We start from the raw sequence: 18,604 nt of genomic DNA on the forward strand, positions 1-18,604 counted from the left end.
CTCCTTACGTCCTCGTGGCCAGCAGACTCCGCGTTAGTGCATATAGATCTTAATCTAATGCTGGAGCATCGATTTATGCTTGGGTGTCCCACAGCCATTAAGATAATTGCATGATCACTTTATAACATCCACCTCTCGTGGCTATGATAATGCCCCCCCCCCCCCCCCCTCCCCCCCTTCTCCGCCCACCTCACATAGTCAGACCCGTAACCACATTAAAGGGAAAGAAAATGCGGTTGGAAAATATCATCTTTCAGCTCCTGCAAATTGATTTTTGTACCATTTCCACGGACTCCTTAAAGCCTTTTAGTCTGTCTCTCACCTGGGCTGACCATTTGATCTATTGGAGGCTTCCAGGTCTTAACAGCCTGTATCGATCCAAATTCTTCAGGCAGCGTCTTGAGCGGAAGCTCTTGTGTCACCTTGTAATGCTAACAGTCTGGGTGTTGTTGAGTGAGATCATCACTGAGACAATGTATTTTTAGCTGTTAGGGCAACGCAAGTGGGCTTTGATTGCCTTCAATGGGAAACGGCTGTGTTAAATGGCACTATGATCTCTTCTGACTAAATAAAGATCGCAGCAGCGCTGCGGAGGAGAAGTTAACGTCAGGGAAAAGTCAAATCTCTTTGACAGATTGATCCAAAGGGAGGCACTTTGCTTCCTGAGAATGAACACTACCGGTTTATAAATGTTGAACGCGTCAAAAACTTTGCTTCTAAGACACAAGTGGCCGGCTCCGAGAGAGGCAGTGATCTGAGATTTTGAGAAGTGAAAGTGACTCAGACGTGATCCTGCTGGGGATGACATCGAGTGCATCATTTATTGTAAAAGACTTCATCAGATATTGAGAGTAATGGTTATCTCCATCCGATTTAATGGCTCCGATAAGAGAGAAAGTATTAAAAGCAAGCATCCTTTGTATTTTAATATGTGCTTCATCATCTGGAGGAGCAGCTCCAGGCCGTGAGTCATCACACAGGTTATTCTACTTTTAACATGTCTTTGAAATGGCAGTGAGGTTTTTTAAATGTGCTGTTGTATTCTTTGTGTTCAAGGAGGGATGAGACCACGATGGGAAATATGACACATAGTGCTAAAACCAAATGTTAACACATATTTAGCAGTTTTGCATTGAGGTATTTATTATAGGAGAGATTATCTACTTTTGAAAAAAAATGTGTTTTCATAATAACAATGCAAATTCAAATGATGTGTGTTGTAAAAAGGGGGCTGAGTTGATCAATCAGTGGTTATGCCTCGTAGCTAATGTGCTAAAGGCTGCTAACATTGTGAGTCTGTAGGTACTTTGTTTGAGGACTAGTTCAAGTCCTGTTTTGAAGACCAAAGTCTCAAAATCTGGTCCGGTATCTGGAGAGGAGCCAGTTCACTTGGTGCCCTTTGTCAAGGCGCCGAACCCAAGACTGCTTGTGACACTTGTTCTAGTTCAGACCAATCACTCACATCTTTCTTAGTGCCTGTCCATCAGACCCTGTGTGTGTGTGTGTGTGTGTGTGTGTGTGTGTGTGCGTGTGTGTGTTCTTTTTCTTCTTCTCTAATCAATAACACACACATTTCTACCCGACCTAAACAGAGGTTTTGTTTTGTTGGCTCATTATCGAAGTGTGCAAAGTGTTTGGGGATTGGACTTGGCGGTCATGATGAGAGGAAACGAGGCTGACATCCGGATCGGATACGTCAGTCCGAGTCATTTTGAGGGGAAAAAAGGCGGAGCAATCTGACTCCAGCTGCTGCTAAAATGTTCTCTGCTTTTTAGTGATGAATATTGAAAGTTGACATGAGAAGATGTTTTGGGCTTTGTGAACATTGATCAAATGACGAACAGGTCAAATGTAATAAAAACAGTTGTTACTTGTAGCCAGAGTTATGATGACACGTGGAACAAACGGGCTCCTCTGTGCTGTTTAAAAGTCGTGCATCATATTCCTGTTTTCTCCAAAAACTGTGTTCGACCTGTGATGCTGGCGGTGGATTTACCTTTCTCTCTGCTGACTTTGTAGCAAAGACGGGCATGTGGCAGGTCAGCAGCGGACTCAAGAACGGGGCCAGCGATTTCCCCTCATCCTCCCCGTATAACCAGCCCGGTGAGTTCTCCTCGCCTGCAACAGGAGGGAAGAAAAAAACAAACAGGTGAGACATTTTTACTTCTCCTCACAAAGGGCGGCACTGACGTCATGTTGTTGGTAGTTTAGCGGCTTGTTTTGTTGTTGTTCTCGCTGACAGCGTGCAGCTCACTCTCACAGCAGAGCCAAGAGGGAAAATCTCCTTCAAGCTATGTCAAAACCCCGCACCATAATCACAGAGACATTTCTCTACCGCAGCTATGTAACACGGCCGGTGTTATTAGCATGTGGATGTGGTAATCAGCCAGAGGCTTAGTCCCTGTTGTAGGAGGCGAGGCCAGGTACCGCCAACTCAGGGTCTCAGCAGTGATTAAGCCTTCACTTAATCAACAGTGAGAGTCGGTCTCAGCAGGACGAATGCTACTGCTGGATTTGACTTGGAATAATGGATTTTCCTGGTGCGTGTTTATAAGTACATAACTCTGAGCTACACAAACCACCGCATCCCCGACGAGGAAGCAGGCGAACGTTGCCAGACGACTCCCACAGCGTCACTCTATTATCATTCATTTTCATTTGCGTGAACTCAATTTAGGCTGCATGGCGGTGCTGTCGTCTCACAGCGAGGACGTTCCTGGTTTGGAATCCCCGTCGGACAGGAGCAAGCGTGGGTCCTCTCCGGATGCTCCGGCTTCCTCTCACAGTCCAAAGACACGCTCGGTAAGTTCAGACTGCTCGTAGGAGTGAATGTGGGTTTTGTCTCGATCTTTGATTGACATCTTGTTTTATAACCTTTTTTTTATTTTTATTTAAATCTTCAGAAAACACATTGAAGGAGAAACCTATATTATCTATCTACCTTACATATATCTCATAACCCAACAGTACCGGCAGCCGTCACAGAAATGACTGAACTTGTCACGTTCAAAGCTTTTAGTGCATCTGAATAAAAAACCCGTCTCTAACAAACAAATGTTAGATGTTCATCCAGAGCAAGAAGCTGCAAACAACGATCAAGGACAGGATAGAAGCGCGGTGGATAAGTGTTCCTTTTCATATCTCTCCATGATCCTCTGCCTTCAGTTTGTGTCTTTGTGTGTTGTCGGGGGTTTGTCATCTTTTTTTCCTTTCTCAAATCTTTTGAGCACGATAAATGCATCACTCATCCAGCACTTAGAGAAGACTAATGAAGAAATGTCAGCTTGTCATTTCAAGGGCAAAAAAAAAAAACCCTTCCGTGAAATGTTTTTAAACGTCCTTTTAAGGAGCCATTTAATGAGGTAATGCTTTTAAATCATCAATCCAAGATAACAGACGATTAAACGATGATAAATCCATCCGACGACAAGTCTTTAGCACGGCATGCTAACTATAAACGATAGGGTTGGCTCGCGGGCCGACTCTCCCTCACCAGTCTCCGACAGAATACAGAGTGCAGAGGGCTGACAGGTCACTCGTTGAAGGCCTTGAATTGAGGGCAGATTGCCGTCGCTGCAGCAGCAGGTGCATTAGAGTCCCTCCCGAGAGTAATCATCAACTTTCTTCAGCTAATTATTAAATTAGCATAAGTAATGCTCCATTTGGCCGCGCCGGCGTCTCCTTCTTAATTTGCCAGTCAGTTCGAATGAATGGAGGAAGCCTTTTTTATAAGAGAGCAGGATGCGAACAGAAGACAAGAGAGGGAGGGTTTGAGGTAAAGCACAAAAGGACTGATAGAGAGAGAGAGAGAGGGAGAGAGAGGACGCGAGAGAACACAGGCGATCCTTAAAATACATCGACATCAAAATAGCTCACTTGCTAAAATGTTTACTCGTGTTGTCTCTCGTTTCCCCCGATAATCAATACGCACAAAACCCCTCAGAACATCACTAAATCATTTTTTCAATTGTGATAATGTGCTGTAATGACTGTCAGACATGTATATGTTACGGATTGAACAGATTAGATGGGTATGTCTTGTGTATCCCCTCGGACAAATAGCCGGCACATTTCTACCTCTCACTAATCACATCATGCTGGATTTACCAGAAATAGAACTCACCGACTCCGAGTAAGGACGGATAGTTCCTGTCAGACTCCTGATGGTGATTACGAGTTTGGGCCCAGGATACTGTGGCTCCCAATATGTGCCAATTAGTGTCAGAGAGCGACTAATGCCCGCCGTCCGATATGATCACAATCAAAAGCATGAGTTGTATCACTGTAGATACAGTGAGTCTGTGTACCGGGCACATCACGGCGGTATGTAAAAGAACAGGAGTCGTCACACGGCACGTTGTTTCAGAGCTCCTGCAGGAAGCCGAGGCCGTGTGCTCGATGAGGTGGAGATCAACTTCCAAAGCGGACGGAATAAAAAAAAAATGTGGCTGCACTTCAAGAAACAAAAGAGCTGGAATAAAAATATTCAAATGTAAGAATGCGGAAAGTGCATTCCCTGAAAACAAAACAACAGACCACAGAGAAAATGTATTCTCCACGATTACACCCCGCTTACAGAACACAATCATAGGAAAAAAATATTCAAACTTCACTGATTTGGAAAAAAAAAAAAAAAAAAACACAAAACAAAACAACATCTGGGCATATTACCAATACTGTTTTACTCTTTTATCAGACTCTCTTTCTGTTTGGAGCTTCGTGTAAATTCAAGCAGGAAGGTTATACGCTCATGATGTCGCTGTGATGTCACAAGTTGTGTCACATCCCCGGGTTAAGTGTTTATTTCTGTTTCCCCTCATGTTTCATGTCTCGTGTCGGTGTTTCACTTTGATTCTTACCCTGTGTCTCGTTTCAGGTCTGTTTCCTGCACGCCCTTCCCTCCTGTGTTTCCCCTCATTCTGTGCCAGGTTGTATTGTCGTTGACCTTCGTTCCAGCGCCATAGTATTCTTGTTAACTTTATCTGCCCCTTTATTTTGACCTTCCTCTTGCCTGACCCCTTTTGGATACCTTTACCTGTCTGTTTTGGAAAACCGTGTACCGACCCGTGTTTGGATTAAAAAGGATTTACCATCCGCTTCCGAGTGTCGAGTTTATGGTTCAGTGTGACATGTTGAGAACATTTGAATCAGATCATTTCTCTCTGGGTGGTCAGACATACGAAGACCACAAACAAAGGACTGGATGGATTCAGTAAACATTTTGAGGCTCGACAGACAATCAGGTTACCTAAATGAACGTTCAAAAACCCCTTTAACAAATCACAACTGCAACAAACTGATAATGAACCAACTAAAAAAACTTTTTTAGGTCAGGTAGAATCGAGTTTTATTTGTTCCACTCACAATAAAAAAACTCATTATGGTCAAAGTGAACTCCTCTGGTACTTTGAATAAATTATTTTAAAGTAAAAAAAAAAAAGCACTCTTTGTAACATTTAACGTGAAAAATGTTGCGCTGGCGAATGTTTCTGAAAAAATAAATCCCAGTGAGTTCCGCTGTGCTGCAGTTTAATCGTCTGCGATGCTAATTAAAGGCAATCTGTATGAAGGATGAGACTCCATCAGCTAAAGGTCGAGGTCACTTTTTTTATCTACTGTGCACTCCTGCGCTTCAGCTACTGTACGATAACTGAGCAGAACAACATGATCTGTGGAGGTGAACGAGGTGGGAATACTAAGCAGGGAGATTTAGACTCTCACTTTCTTCATTCCAATCATGCTTTTGTTTCAAGTCTTTTGCTGATGAAGATTAATTTGCAGAGCATGCCGCTCTATCAACCTCGCTGACACAAAGGGCAAAGATATAAACTAATTAAATACACCAGTGCAATTGATATTTCCCATGGATCAATGCGAGAGTGGGGTCTGTTAATTAAATCCGTGATAATGTTTACTTATCATAAACATTTCCCATGTTTGAGCACGGCGAGATGGGGAGATAATCTTGTGCCGTCTGACAGATTAATTTTCAGGCTAAGAGAAAATCCTTCCAGCACATAGAGAGTGAGTTCCATTTTTTTTTTTACTTTACTTTTTTTTTTTACACCAGTGGGAAGTTTCTGTTAAATGTTTAAATTCAAAGTGTTATCAAAGGAAATGTATCCAGCGTCTTTGTCAAGTCGGCTAACCAAACAGCACACAAAACAGACCCTCGAGAATACATGCAGTCTCCATCCATGAACAGGAAGTAAAGCCTTTACAGACATCCCTTCAACACACACACACACACACACACCGTGTGGTATACATCAGTATAGCACAGGTTATCACACAGTGGATTAAGAAGGCGTGTCGGGGAGTGTGTGCCAGAACCTCCAAGCCGCACTCCACTCATATATTGATCGGTGTGTGTGTGTGTGTGTGTGTGTGTGTGTGTGTGTGTGTGTGTGAGAGAGAGAGAAAGCAAAAAAAAAAAAAAGAGCGGCACACTTAGCAGAGTAACCACAGGCAACAGCCCCCTGCCTGCCCTCTGTTCCCTGCAGTGGGACTGATTGCTTGTCTCAATCATCCTTCCACCCTCACCCCTCTACCCCCATCCCCTCTACACGTACACACATAAACACATACTCCTACACACCCACAACAACTACATCCCCCCCCCCCCCCAAACACACACACACACATTCAGTCGTTCTGTTTCTTTCTTTGCAGCAGTCTCTTGTGATTTGAAGGCCTCTTGTTCTTCTTGTGAGGGCCATCAAAGTCTGCAGCCTTAACCTCGTCTGAAAGTTCTGGGACTGCACGGCAGGAAGCAATTAATTCTGCAGTGAGAAACTCCATTAATTAGGCACCGCTTCTGGCTATTTCAAGAAGACCCTTTAGAAACAGTAGGACCAGTCTGAGAGCCATAAAAGATGCAGCGGCACACCAAGTTTTAATAGACCCAGGGGCTGCCGGCGCATCACCACCGCGGGTTAATTCTCCTTTTTTCTATTTCAAGGCCTCATAACTACGGCACACACGATGTGACCAACGCTATTTACTGGGAAGGTGCCTTATAGGGCACAGCTGCCATTTTACATCAGGTACAGCTCGACGACTAGTGCGGCATTAACATCGTGCCGTAGCACAAAAAATCTCCTGAGTAACTCTGTTAATAACAGCCGTGACACCCACTGTCACCCAAAGGCTAAATGTCGCAGCGACAGCCGCAGACAGAAAAGATTAAGTTCAAATGAGATACTTTATGAAGCAGTCAGACTTTCAGACTTTGATTTTGCCACGTTTTTTGACGCCTTCATGGACCAGAAAGAGGATGATGATAGTAACTCTCACAAAAACACCAACATGTAAGCAATGAGGACATCAAGCATTGTGAAACTTTTCACATAGATGAAGCGTATCTGTGAGCCTTGGTGTACATGGTGACACTTTACCATCCTATGGTAGTAATATTATAACCCCATCTCCCATAACAATATTTGTACAAGTTAACCAGTTATTTGCCAAACTTACTTTGAATTTTTTTTTTTTTAACCAATATTCACATTTTGGTGTCTCATGATGGAAGCAAGAGCTGCATCGTCACGCCGCAGTCTGGTTTAAAAGTGGTTCAGCCAATCTCCGCTGGCAGCCATTGGCAGAGAAGATAAATTGGCGAGAGGTGCAAACACACTGAGTTGGCGTTGAGGTTGTCAAAATATCTGTGATGATGGAATACATGACACCAATACGTTGCCAATGTATGTGCAATTCAGAGGGTGTGAAGAAGATTGCCTGCCTTTTTTTTTTTTTTTTTTTTTTGGTAAAGATTAACAGGAAATTATCCAGGATTTGATGCCTCATGTTCGTTGCCATGGCAATGACACAGGTATTGAGTTTATTTCATTTTCACAAGTAGCACATCAAAGTTTGAAATTCTGGCATTGTGACGAAGCTAATCGGTGTTGCCTTCATCTGCAATATTGATCTTTTATTTTTTTTACTTAACACTGTAACTTTAGGTTACAAAGGTAACTCTGGTTCTCTGATGATATGAGTGCGGTACCTCTGAAGAGCGGCTGTCCCTGGATGGAGATACAGAGCGAGTGTTTGAAGGAGACCTTCCTTTTTGCATTGACCTTTATTAATGTTGTAAATTCACTTTCTGTCATTGCAATAAAAACCCTTTAAAGCAACGTTAAGGTGGAGTGCTCTGGTTACTTTTAATGGGGTCACAGATTAGCTGCTGTAGTGTTTGGAAAAAAAACGTATAAATACATAAGTACAAGTAGTACAAACTCACTCACATAACTCAATTCCATTTGGCTGGATAGTTTAAACTTTAAACACTAATGCGTTTCCTGCAGTTACCTTTTGCAACTGCACAGGCTGGAGATTTATGGAGGTTCAAAAGGTTTCAGTGGAAACCTCACAGAATAAACAAGGCATTGTGAATGGGAAAGACACTCACATGCCGTGCAGAGATGTCTCTAAAAGCCGATGATAATCACACATATGGCGCAGGGAAGGCGGCAAAGCACTGCAGAGGGATGTCAATGTGTTTCCTTTAAATTGAGGTAACGGGATAAACACTGGCGTGAAGATGAGTCTGGGAAAATGAGTTTTGTGATGTCTAATCACTCACTAAATCATGCATGAGAACATTAGCTTGAGTGGTGGCCACCATTCAGGGACGTTTGGGCACATGGTCGCCATTTCATACCAGACAAGACCATGGACCGGCGCGTTCAGATTGCTGATTCGACTGTCGGTCTCCCCTGAGAACAGGCCAAAACTGCCTCCACCCACAATGACGGAGGAAGCCTTGGTGTCAGTACGCCATCCGTGAAATTAAATCAACAACTCCCTTATTGTAATTACACTTAGTTAAATGGGAAGGCAAAGTGTGGGTGTAATGCAATTAACATGTAATTGTCATCATGACCAGGTTGGTGTTGATCTATTTCCCCAAGGGATTCAATGAAATCCGTCACCCCCGCCATCGTCGCCTCCATTTGATTTAAAATGAGTCATGATGAGCACCAGCGTGTCCCGTTGACTACTGTGTATATATGGTCGTGAGCAATGTGTTATATAACTATGGAAAAATCAAGGGGACCAATCCTACTGATTTATAAATCAGTATCTCTGCACGCATTGGAAACTGTTCTCGGTTCAACTTTTGCATTGGTGCACTTCCTTCTACTTCAGGAGGCAGAGGTTTGGTTCACAGGTGCAACAAGAGTGGCAAAACAAAGGCATGCAAAGAAGGTGAATTTACAATAATATATAATATTTTTGTTGTTTTGAGTAATTACATTTGATCAAATATTCCCGACTGTTATGACAGCCAGAGAAATCTTTCATTTTGAAGTTGTCACGCCTTGTGTCTTGTGGCGGCCACCATGACAGACACGACGTGTTTATAGCTGCTACTCAAAGCTGCCTTACTGTCGCTGTATGTGCTGCTGTGATAAAACTTAATGTAGATTATATCTGGCTAAATCAGTGGTAAAAATATTCTCTTCCTCAGATCTGTTAGGTTTGTTTTCGACTATGCTCAACTCAGAGTTGGTTTCATTGTGGGACGGGGACGGAGTAATCACTCCCATGATTCCCCACTAGCCTTGACGTCCTATCTTGTTATTGTCTTGAGTGAGAGTCCCCTGGTGCCAGAATTGACAAATGTGAGGTTTTTAATTACAAGCTAATTTTCTTTGCATTACCTGAGATGTGACTAATTTTGTGAAGGTAAACAGAGGTTTTTTTTGCACCTAAAAAGCTTTAATAATTATATCAATAAGGATGCTGAAATCAGTGTTTTATACAATATGAGAAATGAAACCTATAAATACGAGAACCAGAGGACAATGTATTTTTCTTGTGGTCGATTAATTTTTCCGGAGCTGTACTTTGTGTTGTCTTCATCGTTACATTTTTAATGAACTTTGAATTCATAACTTGTTAGTTTTCATGTATATTATCTAAAATAACTCAAACAATGAGCTTGAATTAAGTTGTGTCTCTACGAAACATAAGTTATGTGAAATATTTTGACACAAATAAAAACAGAATTGCAATGACTTGTGTTTCAATGAACACAGTGCACGGAGCATTTTACTAACCGCTGTTATCAGAATTTCAGGTTGACCTTTAGCCTTCACAATCATGAATCCAGCAACAACTCAAAGTAAGACTCCGAGTATTAAAATCAATAAACAGTGAACAAATAAATGCTGTGCAGGTAGGCCGCTCCCTTTTTATGTCTGCTAAATGTTTTGTCACTCAGGTCAAAGTTAGCAGGCAGTACATTTTGTGTTTGTGACCTCACTGCCCTGTAGCCAATCACAATGACCATTTCCATTAACCTCGGTTTGTTAGGGTACATGGGAATGCAGATGTGGAGGATGGATGGTGTGCAGGGCTTGGATAAAGAGTTTGTAATTCACATAAGTAATCAGAGATCGGCCTCCATGATTGGCTGTGGTTGGTCAGGACTTCAGACTGCAGGGATCCATGAGTGTTCGTACGCTATATTTGATTATATTTGGAGACGAGCCAAGTGTCTTATTTCTTTAGTAGAAGTGCGTCCAAAAGGAAAGGAATCTGTAGCATGAAACACTGTTAACATGAGAAGTTTTTTCAGACGTGTGTCCTGTTGTCTGACCTCCAGCGAAGAAATCCTTACGTCCTCCACAGCCTGTTTTAAAATGTCCTCATTGAACAGCTACCGCAGGAACACCTCCACCTACTGCAACACTGAAGTATGATAAAAGAGCTCCATATATTTTCATCTTAGCAGGGAGGAGGAAGTAGATGTCGCCTTTGAGCACCAGCATGAAACCAAAACAAGCTGCTGTTTGAGGACACCTCGTCTATCCGGAAGCCTCCGCTCTCCTCCAGCGACAAACCTCCAACCCCCTCTCTCCTCACGTTTGCACAACGGAGTTATCAGATTGGAACGTACCATAATTTAGCACTAAGCGCAAGCCGTGGACAAAATTGTCATCGTCTCGCTGCTGATCATCTGTGTCCTGCTTTGCTGTGTTAGCAGGCTAACGGTAGCAATCTTTAGTTAGCTCGTCAAAATAAATAAGTGCAGCATGATGTTCTTCTTTTCTCCAGTCCCTCACTTAAAAACTGGCTCGCTGTCCTGTCCATGTAAACATGACGTAAACACAGCTCAGACAGCAGGACTCGAGCGTCTCAATGTTGACAGTCATGACTCAGTCAGAGGATAAACTTCTCTTCTGCTGTATTTATGTTGTACATTCTGCCTTTGAAGAAACAGACGAGTGAATCAGCATCTGAGTAAAACAGGATGGTCTTTTTTTATTCTCTCAGCAGCTGCTCTCAGTCTGGAGCTTGATATATAGAAATCACAATTCCCCTCCTCTCTCCTTATTCCACTGGGTTCAAACTGCTCTTCTCTTTTTCTCACTCCTTCTCATTTCCTCTTCCCGTCCTCGCTCGGCCCGTTCATTACTTTCCTTGCACCTCGCAGCTTGTTCTCCTTGCACTTGGCTGCTTGTCATGTTGCTGATGGGAAGGGATCGAAGCTGTTGTTCTCGTGGTAACGTGCCCAGGAAAGCAGCGCTGGCTAAAGGCCTTAAAAACCCAACCGTTTGAGATGTGTCAATTTCCCCTGATCAGTCGAGCGGTGAGAAACTTTTTTAACGTCGGGAAAGGCAAAGATTTTTACGTTTATCTTCGGAGCGTCTTGTCTGTGGAAAGTGCTCGGGGCTACAAGGTGTTTGAATAGCACTGACAAAGACAGATTGATGCTGACAGATGTACCGTTATAGAGTGAGGCGACGGCAGAGGGAAAGCTGTGCAATATTTACATTTTGATAGCATTTTATCGCTTGTCTTCAGGGTGTTCAGGCTACATTTCACCCATTTAAACTTTTAACAAATGTTTATTTGGACTTCTTTCTAAAGTGAGGGCAACATAAATTATAAAAAATGTGTTATCCTGATCTGTTCCTTTTTTTCCTCCTTAAGCTGCCCTTGCAGCTCATGGTGTTTGTCACCCTTTGGACTTCACTATAGCTTTAACTCCGCTAGTAGATACATTGGTGTTTTTCTTAATTCTGCTTCCAGTTCTCAGAGTGTACTTACAAATCTTTACAGCTCAAGCTTAATCTTATGTCAGGAAACCAAAAATCATTTACCAAATCACTAAAATAGATAGATTAGATAGATGATAGATAGATACTTTATTGATCCCGAGGGAAATTCAAGAATAGGAGGATTTCAACAGACGTAACAATGACTAAAATACAGCATTTAATATGATTGTAAACATCATCATGAGTCCTTGCACTACAACGCACTACCTCACTTTTAACTTGATCTGTATTCTGTTTATATTGTTAATCTTTTAATTTATCTAGACACTGCTTCCATGGTGCAATAATCACAAGGGCCCTTGTCTGTGGATTGTCTGTCTGTTCGTTATTTGTTGTCCCAAATGTCTTTAGTTAAGTTTTTTTATTTGCTGCTAAGAATTTGTTTTTTATAGTATTGCTATTTTTTTTATTGCTATTTTTTATTTAAATTGTCATGTTTATTGTTATTCTTTAGTGCTCTTTTTTATGCACTGCAGGTTTGCACTGCGGGTTGAGGGGATTGCAATTTCCCATTTATGGCAAACTGAGTTTAACATGGAGCATATTTGACAATAAAGCCTACCTACCTACCTACCTACCTACCTACCTACCTACCTACCTACCTACCTACCTACCTACCATGTCGTTGTTGACTTTGACTTTTTGACTTTTTTTAATTGTCCCCGAGGGGAAATTCTTTTTCACCAGTACAGTTTGAAGGGCAGCGTGCCTCACCCCACATGTGAGCAGGATCACAGTTTCCACCACATGTTAGGAAAAGAAAGTGCTGCTGCTCTTCAGCCTGATGCGTTTGATGCCACTCTGACACAAACTGTACACAGATCCAGATACACTGTATGCTTCCTGCACTTCTACACGACCCCGCTGTGATTGTGAGTCCAGCTGTATATGATGTTCTCTAAGTGGTTCTGCTTTTTACAGCGGACAGAATCGCAAAGCGCCAGGGGGGGAAAACTTCTGTAAATTAAAGACATCTCGACCTTTGCTCATTTCAAGTGTCACTGATCCTCTGAAGGCAACGCCTGGGTGTTAACAACATCCACAAATACCTCCCAGGCCACTCATCTAAGTGGGACATTTAAATAAGTGTCCTTTTAATCCACCAATAACTTCATCTCAAACCTGAAATACGTCCGTGCCTCGCTGACAGCACTGGCCTCTGGGATGTGGGATGCCACAACAATACGATCGGCGCACACAAACTTGGTGCCGAGACACACACGAAGCCCGAGAATAGAGTGTGTGTGACAGGGAAGGGCGCTTAAGGCGACGCAGAAGCCCAGGGAAGGGGCGGGGTGGCGAGTGAGCCAAATAACAAGATTAATGTCCACGGTGGTCCCGTGTATGTTTCCACCACTGGATGACAGCACGCATTGATGACGCCCAGAGAGGAAGACCTCCTATCGGGGGGGGGGGGGGGGGGGGGTCAGGCTGCACAGTGAGGCTTAGGCACAGGGAGAGCGAGGCGAAGGGGTTGGAGGAGATAAAAAACAGAACAGTGCTGCACCCTGCTGGGCACGGCCTGGCCAATCTTTATCCAACATGAATGTTGACCAACATGAAGCAGACATGGAGGGGAGACATGGCAGCAGAAATAATTGGTCAAACAACATTGAAATGAATGCTGATGAGTTTTTCATGAGCTCGCCGGTAACTGTTGTCCTCATTTGTGCAAAAACAAACCTCCCTGAGCCGCTGTATTCATGAAAGACAGTCAAGGTCATTCAATTCAAATTACCAAAAAAAACCGCTTTGCTTCCACCCTCCACATGTAAACTTCACACGACCCTGCAGAGAATCTCCGTTTTTCTCTCAGATTTTTGGAGTCACAACAAGGCGTCTGCACTTAGCAAATAGAGAGTGAAGGGAACACTGATGGAGCGTCCTCGGCGTGTCTGAGCCTCTGCCTTAAAACATTGTCATTACATTTCACTGCATTACATCACTCTGTTTAAATAAGAATGACGTTGTAATCCCTTTCCTGTGTGCGTGTGCGTGTGCGTGTGCGTGTGTGTGTGTGTGTATGTGTGTGTGCTTACGTTGTGCTATCTTGGCCAAGTGCAGACGGTTGACCCAGGAGATCTTGCTGAGGGGGCTGGGTGTGTTGAGGACCACCATGAAGCTGACAGGACGTCCTGACCTGGAGGAGACGACACAAAAAAACACACATTTCAAAGATGATGGATTGGTTGTCTCTGGAAAACAGGAAATAAAAAGCACTGATGGAAGAAGGACATGTTTACATGTTAAATGGACCTGAGCGTGTTTAGAGCTTTTCTAGTCTTCTGACATCTCAGGACATCAAATATCACACTTACACCTTCTCACACTGGAGGGCGAAGGCCGCTACGTTAAGAGTCCATCAGGATTAACCTTTACCATTCACACATTCCACATGTTGCTGCAAGAGCTGGGAATTGAACCCCCAACCTTGCGGTTGAGACGCATCAGACTCTAGCAGCTGAGCCACAGCCGCCCCATTTCATCAGGTGATACAAGCCGTTTGCAAAACGTGTCTTGATTGGATATTAAGATAAGATAATCATCTTACAAAATGAGAAATGTGCAGCGAAGCAGGACAGCAGAAGAAAAATCACACAAAAATTAAATTTGATAAAAATAGAAAAATGCGACAAAATATGCATCAAAAATAATATGATGAATATATAAATAACTATTTATTCATAAACTATCAGTTAAAACCTTATCAGCCCAAGAACAGGAGAATAGATACTCAACATGTAAAGCGCTAGAGACAGAAAACATCCATTGACTGATTTATTTAATGCATTCTCTCTCGTGTATAACCCTGGTCTCCTCTTTCACAAAGTTGTTTGTTTCAACGGTTTAAATTGGGTTCCGAATGCTCGTGTAACACTTGTGTAAGAGTTCAAAGGAAGGCAGTGGGAGAAAGACAAATCGGCATCGACAGCTCCAAAGAAAGAAGGAAAGTGGAGGACTTTCATGGTGTGCAAGAACAACTGCCTCTTTGGAAACGTACTGTCGAAGTGCTTTAGAAGAAATGGAAGCATGACGATTCATGAGGAGGGAAGGGGGAACCAAACCTTTTTTTTAATTTCATGGCACCTTACGTTCGATAGATCAAGATGAGGTTTTTTTTTCTATCAGAGGACCTGCATGTAGTTTTACAAGAGCTTCAGTCCGGAAGGGTTTTGTGATAGCAGCTCAAGCACACGACGACCACACAGCATGGTCACAGTGTGTAGGTGGACTCTTACAGCGCTGCTAATGTTGGAGCCAATTCATGCTCAGACACAGAAGGAAAGGACATGTTTGATCAGCGAGGGGCAGAGGAACGAGAGGAATTATTCGTCTCATTTTGTTCCATTCATTCTGAATGGTCGAACAAGTCAAGGATGAGTTGAACGTCGAAAGGTTGAGCCTCCGTCTTGTAAGACTCACAAACGTATTGTTAAGTATAAACAGCCTGCTAATTAGTCCTGTTGCATGCAATGACCTACTACTCCTTTACTAACGGCAAACTGAGGTTTGCATGAATTCAAAAAGTCACACATCACACCAACGAGCCGAACATGTCTCCTACTGTTATACAACGAGTGATGATGTCTCACAGATCTACATCACATGACCCCACTTCCTTTTTCACAGCTTTTAAGTGGTTTGGTGACGTTTGTGTGGGAATGACATACAGGCAACATGAAAACACGCCAATGGAAAGTCAACTGGGAACCTGATCACAGGAATCCAGAGTCCAGTGGGAGACCAAGGATGACATTGACTGCTTGAACGACTACTCATACACAAGTTATGGTTCTTACATGTCAACAGCTCGAGGTAGGACACGTACTGTATGCCCCACCTGTGTCACAATGTGGACCGCAAAGTCCCTCCATCCCTGATCCCTGTTGCTGTCATGGAATTTCAAACCACACCCTGGGACAACATGTCATGTTTTTCTGTGAATGCAATGACAAAGTAAAATGGTGCCGTGATGTTGGACCCCTGTTAGAACTCTCTGGCAGAACTGCAGTCTGATACAGGCGATGATCTAGGGTTGGGTCAAGTGACAATGGGATCGTACAAATCAACGGCCGTCTGTTTTTGACCTTTTAGTACGTTGTATATTACGTTGTGAGAAAAAGTTTATGGCCTGTCAAAACTACTGCTGCATTGCAGATGACCCCGTACAACCTGAGCAGGGGAAAAGATTAACAAGGGACACGCTCGTTAATGTCTGTCCCCTCGTTAGCGGATGGACAATATTAGATGCTGATCAAGAGGATCAAACTTAACCCACGTCACGTGCCAAGTGATTGAAATGCGTTTTAACAGCAAACCACCATTTTTGCATTTTTTTTAGACATTTTTATGCCTTAACCAAAAAAGCAAATGTTTCAAAAGACAATATGTTTGAAAAGCCTTCTTCTTCTTCTCCCACATGTTTTACATTGACAACGTTTCAAGGCCTGCACCATATAATACAGTGTTAAGAGATCATGGTTATTCTGCAAAACTGTGAGACTCTGCTGCAGGCTTCTTCTTTTTTCACATAAAGTCCCATTATCTGGTTTGATAATGGTTAAAAAGAGAGAACATCAAAAATACAAATGGACAGGTGGAGGTAAAGTTTGTCATGCTGCAGTGGTCGTATGAAAAGTTTCTGTGAACTCTTTCCCCCCTTTGCAAACTGGGTCACTGTTGGCGTCCTTTGTAAAAGACATGAATTCAAGCAGACTGCACCTGCCATCCTTTTGAAAAGGACTTACCGTACAAACTTTCCAGGGACACGTTTCAAGTGTGCAGGTGGCGAGCGGACTGAAAACATACGTAGCTTTTTGAAGAAACATTCCTTGATCCCCCAAACACAGCCACAGTATAAACACCAAACTCTGTGATTACTGCTTCATAATGAAGCAAGGGGTTCAAAAGTGTAACGAATGAAAAACGGATGATTTAATACTCAAGAGACAGATGTTGAGTGCTAATGTATGTATGTATATCTATTATGAATGTATAATTTAAAGCTTAGCAGCGTTGAAAAACGTCCCGTCTTCCTCTTCAAAGTAAATCATGTGCATGTAGTTTTGCTACAGGCCTCGTGTTTCATGTCAGAGGACACATCTTTAATCTGGAATTTGCATTTTGCCTCTGACCCTGTACCGTAACGTCGACGTTTTTGACAGTAAATTTGTCGTCTTGGCTTTGATACTGTGCAGAGGAGAAATGTGTATTTTCTTTGAGCTCCTGTATAGAAGAGGAAATGCACAATATGGATGTTTACAGCAAAAGAAAAATACAAACTATGTTGTTTCTGATGAACGTCACATTCATGTCACCTGTTGTGTGTTTTGAGTTGCTTCATGTCTTTTTTCTAACGTATTGGATGTGTGGGTAAATTATGCCATACGCTGAGAGCCTAGCGGTGATGTCGTGTGCCACGTGTACAGACCTGTCATTCTCTCAGTATGGAAATAACTTTAAACTGCTATATGTGAGGTACTGAGGTATATGGGTACTGTTAGTGATCTTACATATGTTGTCCTTACAGCCATCATAAACCTACAGCAGTTAATGTATTAAGGTCTGAAATTTACTTCTGTTTAGGATTGCAGCATAAATTTACATTGTCAGGAAAAATCCACAACAAATTTAGTGGTCAATAAGTTGTTTACGTTGATGTGCATGTTTTTTACGTTGAGCACGAACATCGTTTTTTTCTGAGTTGCTGAGGAGTGAACCATCTTACATCTTTACTATCTTTGCAGAGAGTTGCATATAATCAGGGCAGGTAAATGAAACACAGCATAACAGTGGATGCCAATGCAACACACCATCGCATCCGAAAACATGTCAACATTGAACCGTTTCACAGTCGACACTGCAAAGTAAAGGATTGTCGGCGACATTCGTGGAGCGGGCTTTGCTTATTATGGAAGCACATAGTTGCGTGTAGACTCTCATTGTAGCTGTTGCTGGGTTACTTCTGGTTCGACATACTTTCTCCTGGTGCCAAGTCTTTTCCGAGTGTTGTGGTGAAACTGTGACATTAATTAGGTTACTGAAACATGGTTACAAGGTGATTGGGCGTCTGTAAGAGTGACTCAAGGGATGCACATTGAAATCCAGGAGGATCATTTTCCTGCATGGATGTGCAAAGCTTATCAGTAATTGATGTTGCTGTGATGGTCAACTGTGTATTGAACGCCGCGTTGCTAACATTTAGAGGATCTTTCAGACCCGTGAATCAAAATGGTCAGCAATGGAGACCAGAGGTAAGTTAGTGGAGGTAAGAGAGCTAGCAGCCGAGGGTAGACAGCTGACACAACTCCCATGCAAGTACTACAACTATTAAATTCAATTAGCCGACGCTTTTATCCAACGTACATCAGAGGGTAAGTACAACACAAGGAAGGATCTAGAAAAATGCTGTGCAAACCAACAGCTTTGAGTCCAACCGGATCCACAGGTGCTGACAGGAAGTGCACAGAGGAGAAGCACAACACTGACGGCTGGTCTTGAGAATTGTAATCAGAATTCTAATCAGGACA

General features: G+C 42.8%; 1 protein-coding gene across 3 annotated transcripts in view; it reads right to left on the reverse strand.

The window, feature by feature from the left end:
• The window catches only part of arhgef10la (Rho guanine nucleotide exchange factor (GEF) 10-like a), a 136,533-nt gene that overhangs the window by 53,518 nt on the left and 64,411 nt on the right, over positions 1-18,604 (reverse strand). For all 3 annotated transcript variants that reach the window (XM_079341945.1, XM_079341946.1, XM_079341944.1), the window contains 2 exons: positions 14,114-14,214; positions 1,997-2,118 (listed from right to left, as the gene is read on the reverse strand). In XM_079341945.1, coding sequence (XP_079198071.1) covers positions 1,997-2,118; positions 14,114-14,214 — 223 coding nt within the window. The remainder of the gene's footprint in view (positions 1-1,996; positions 2,119-14,113; positions 14,215-18,604) is intronic.

This window comes from Symphodus melops, assembly GCF_947650265.1.
Source record: "Symphodus melops genome assembly, chromosome: 4".
Taxonomy (NCBI): Eukaryota; Metazoa; Chordata; class Actinopteri; order Labriformes; family Labridae; genus Symphodus; species Symphodus melops.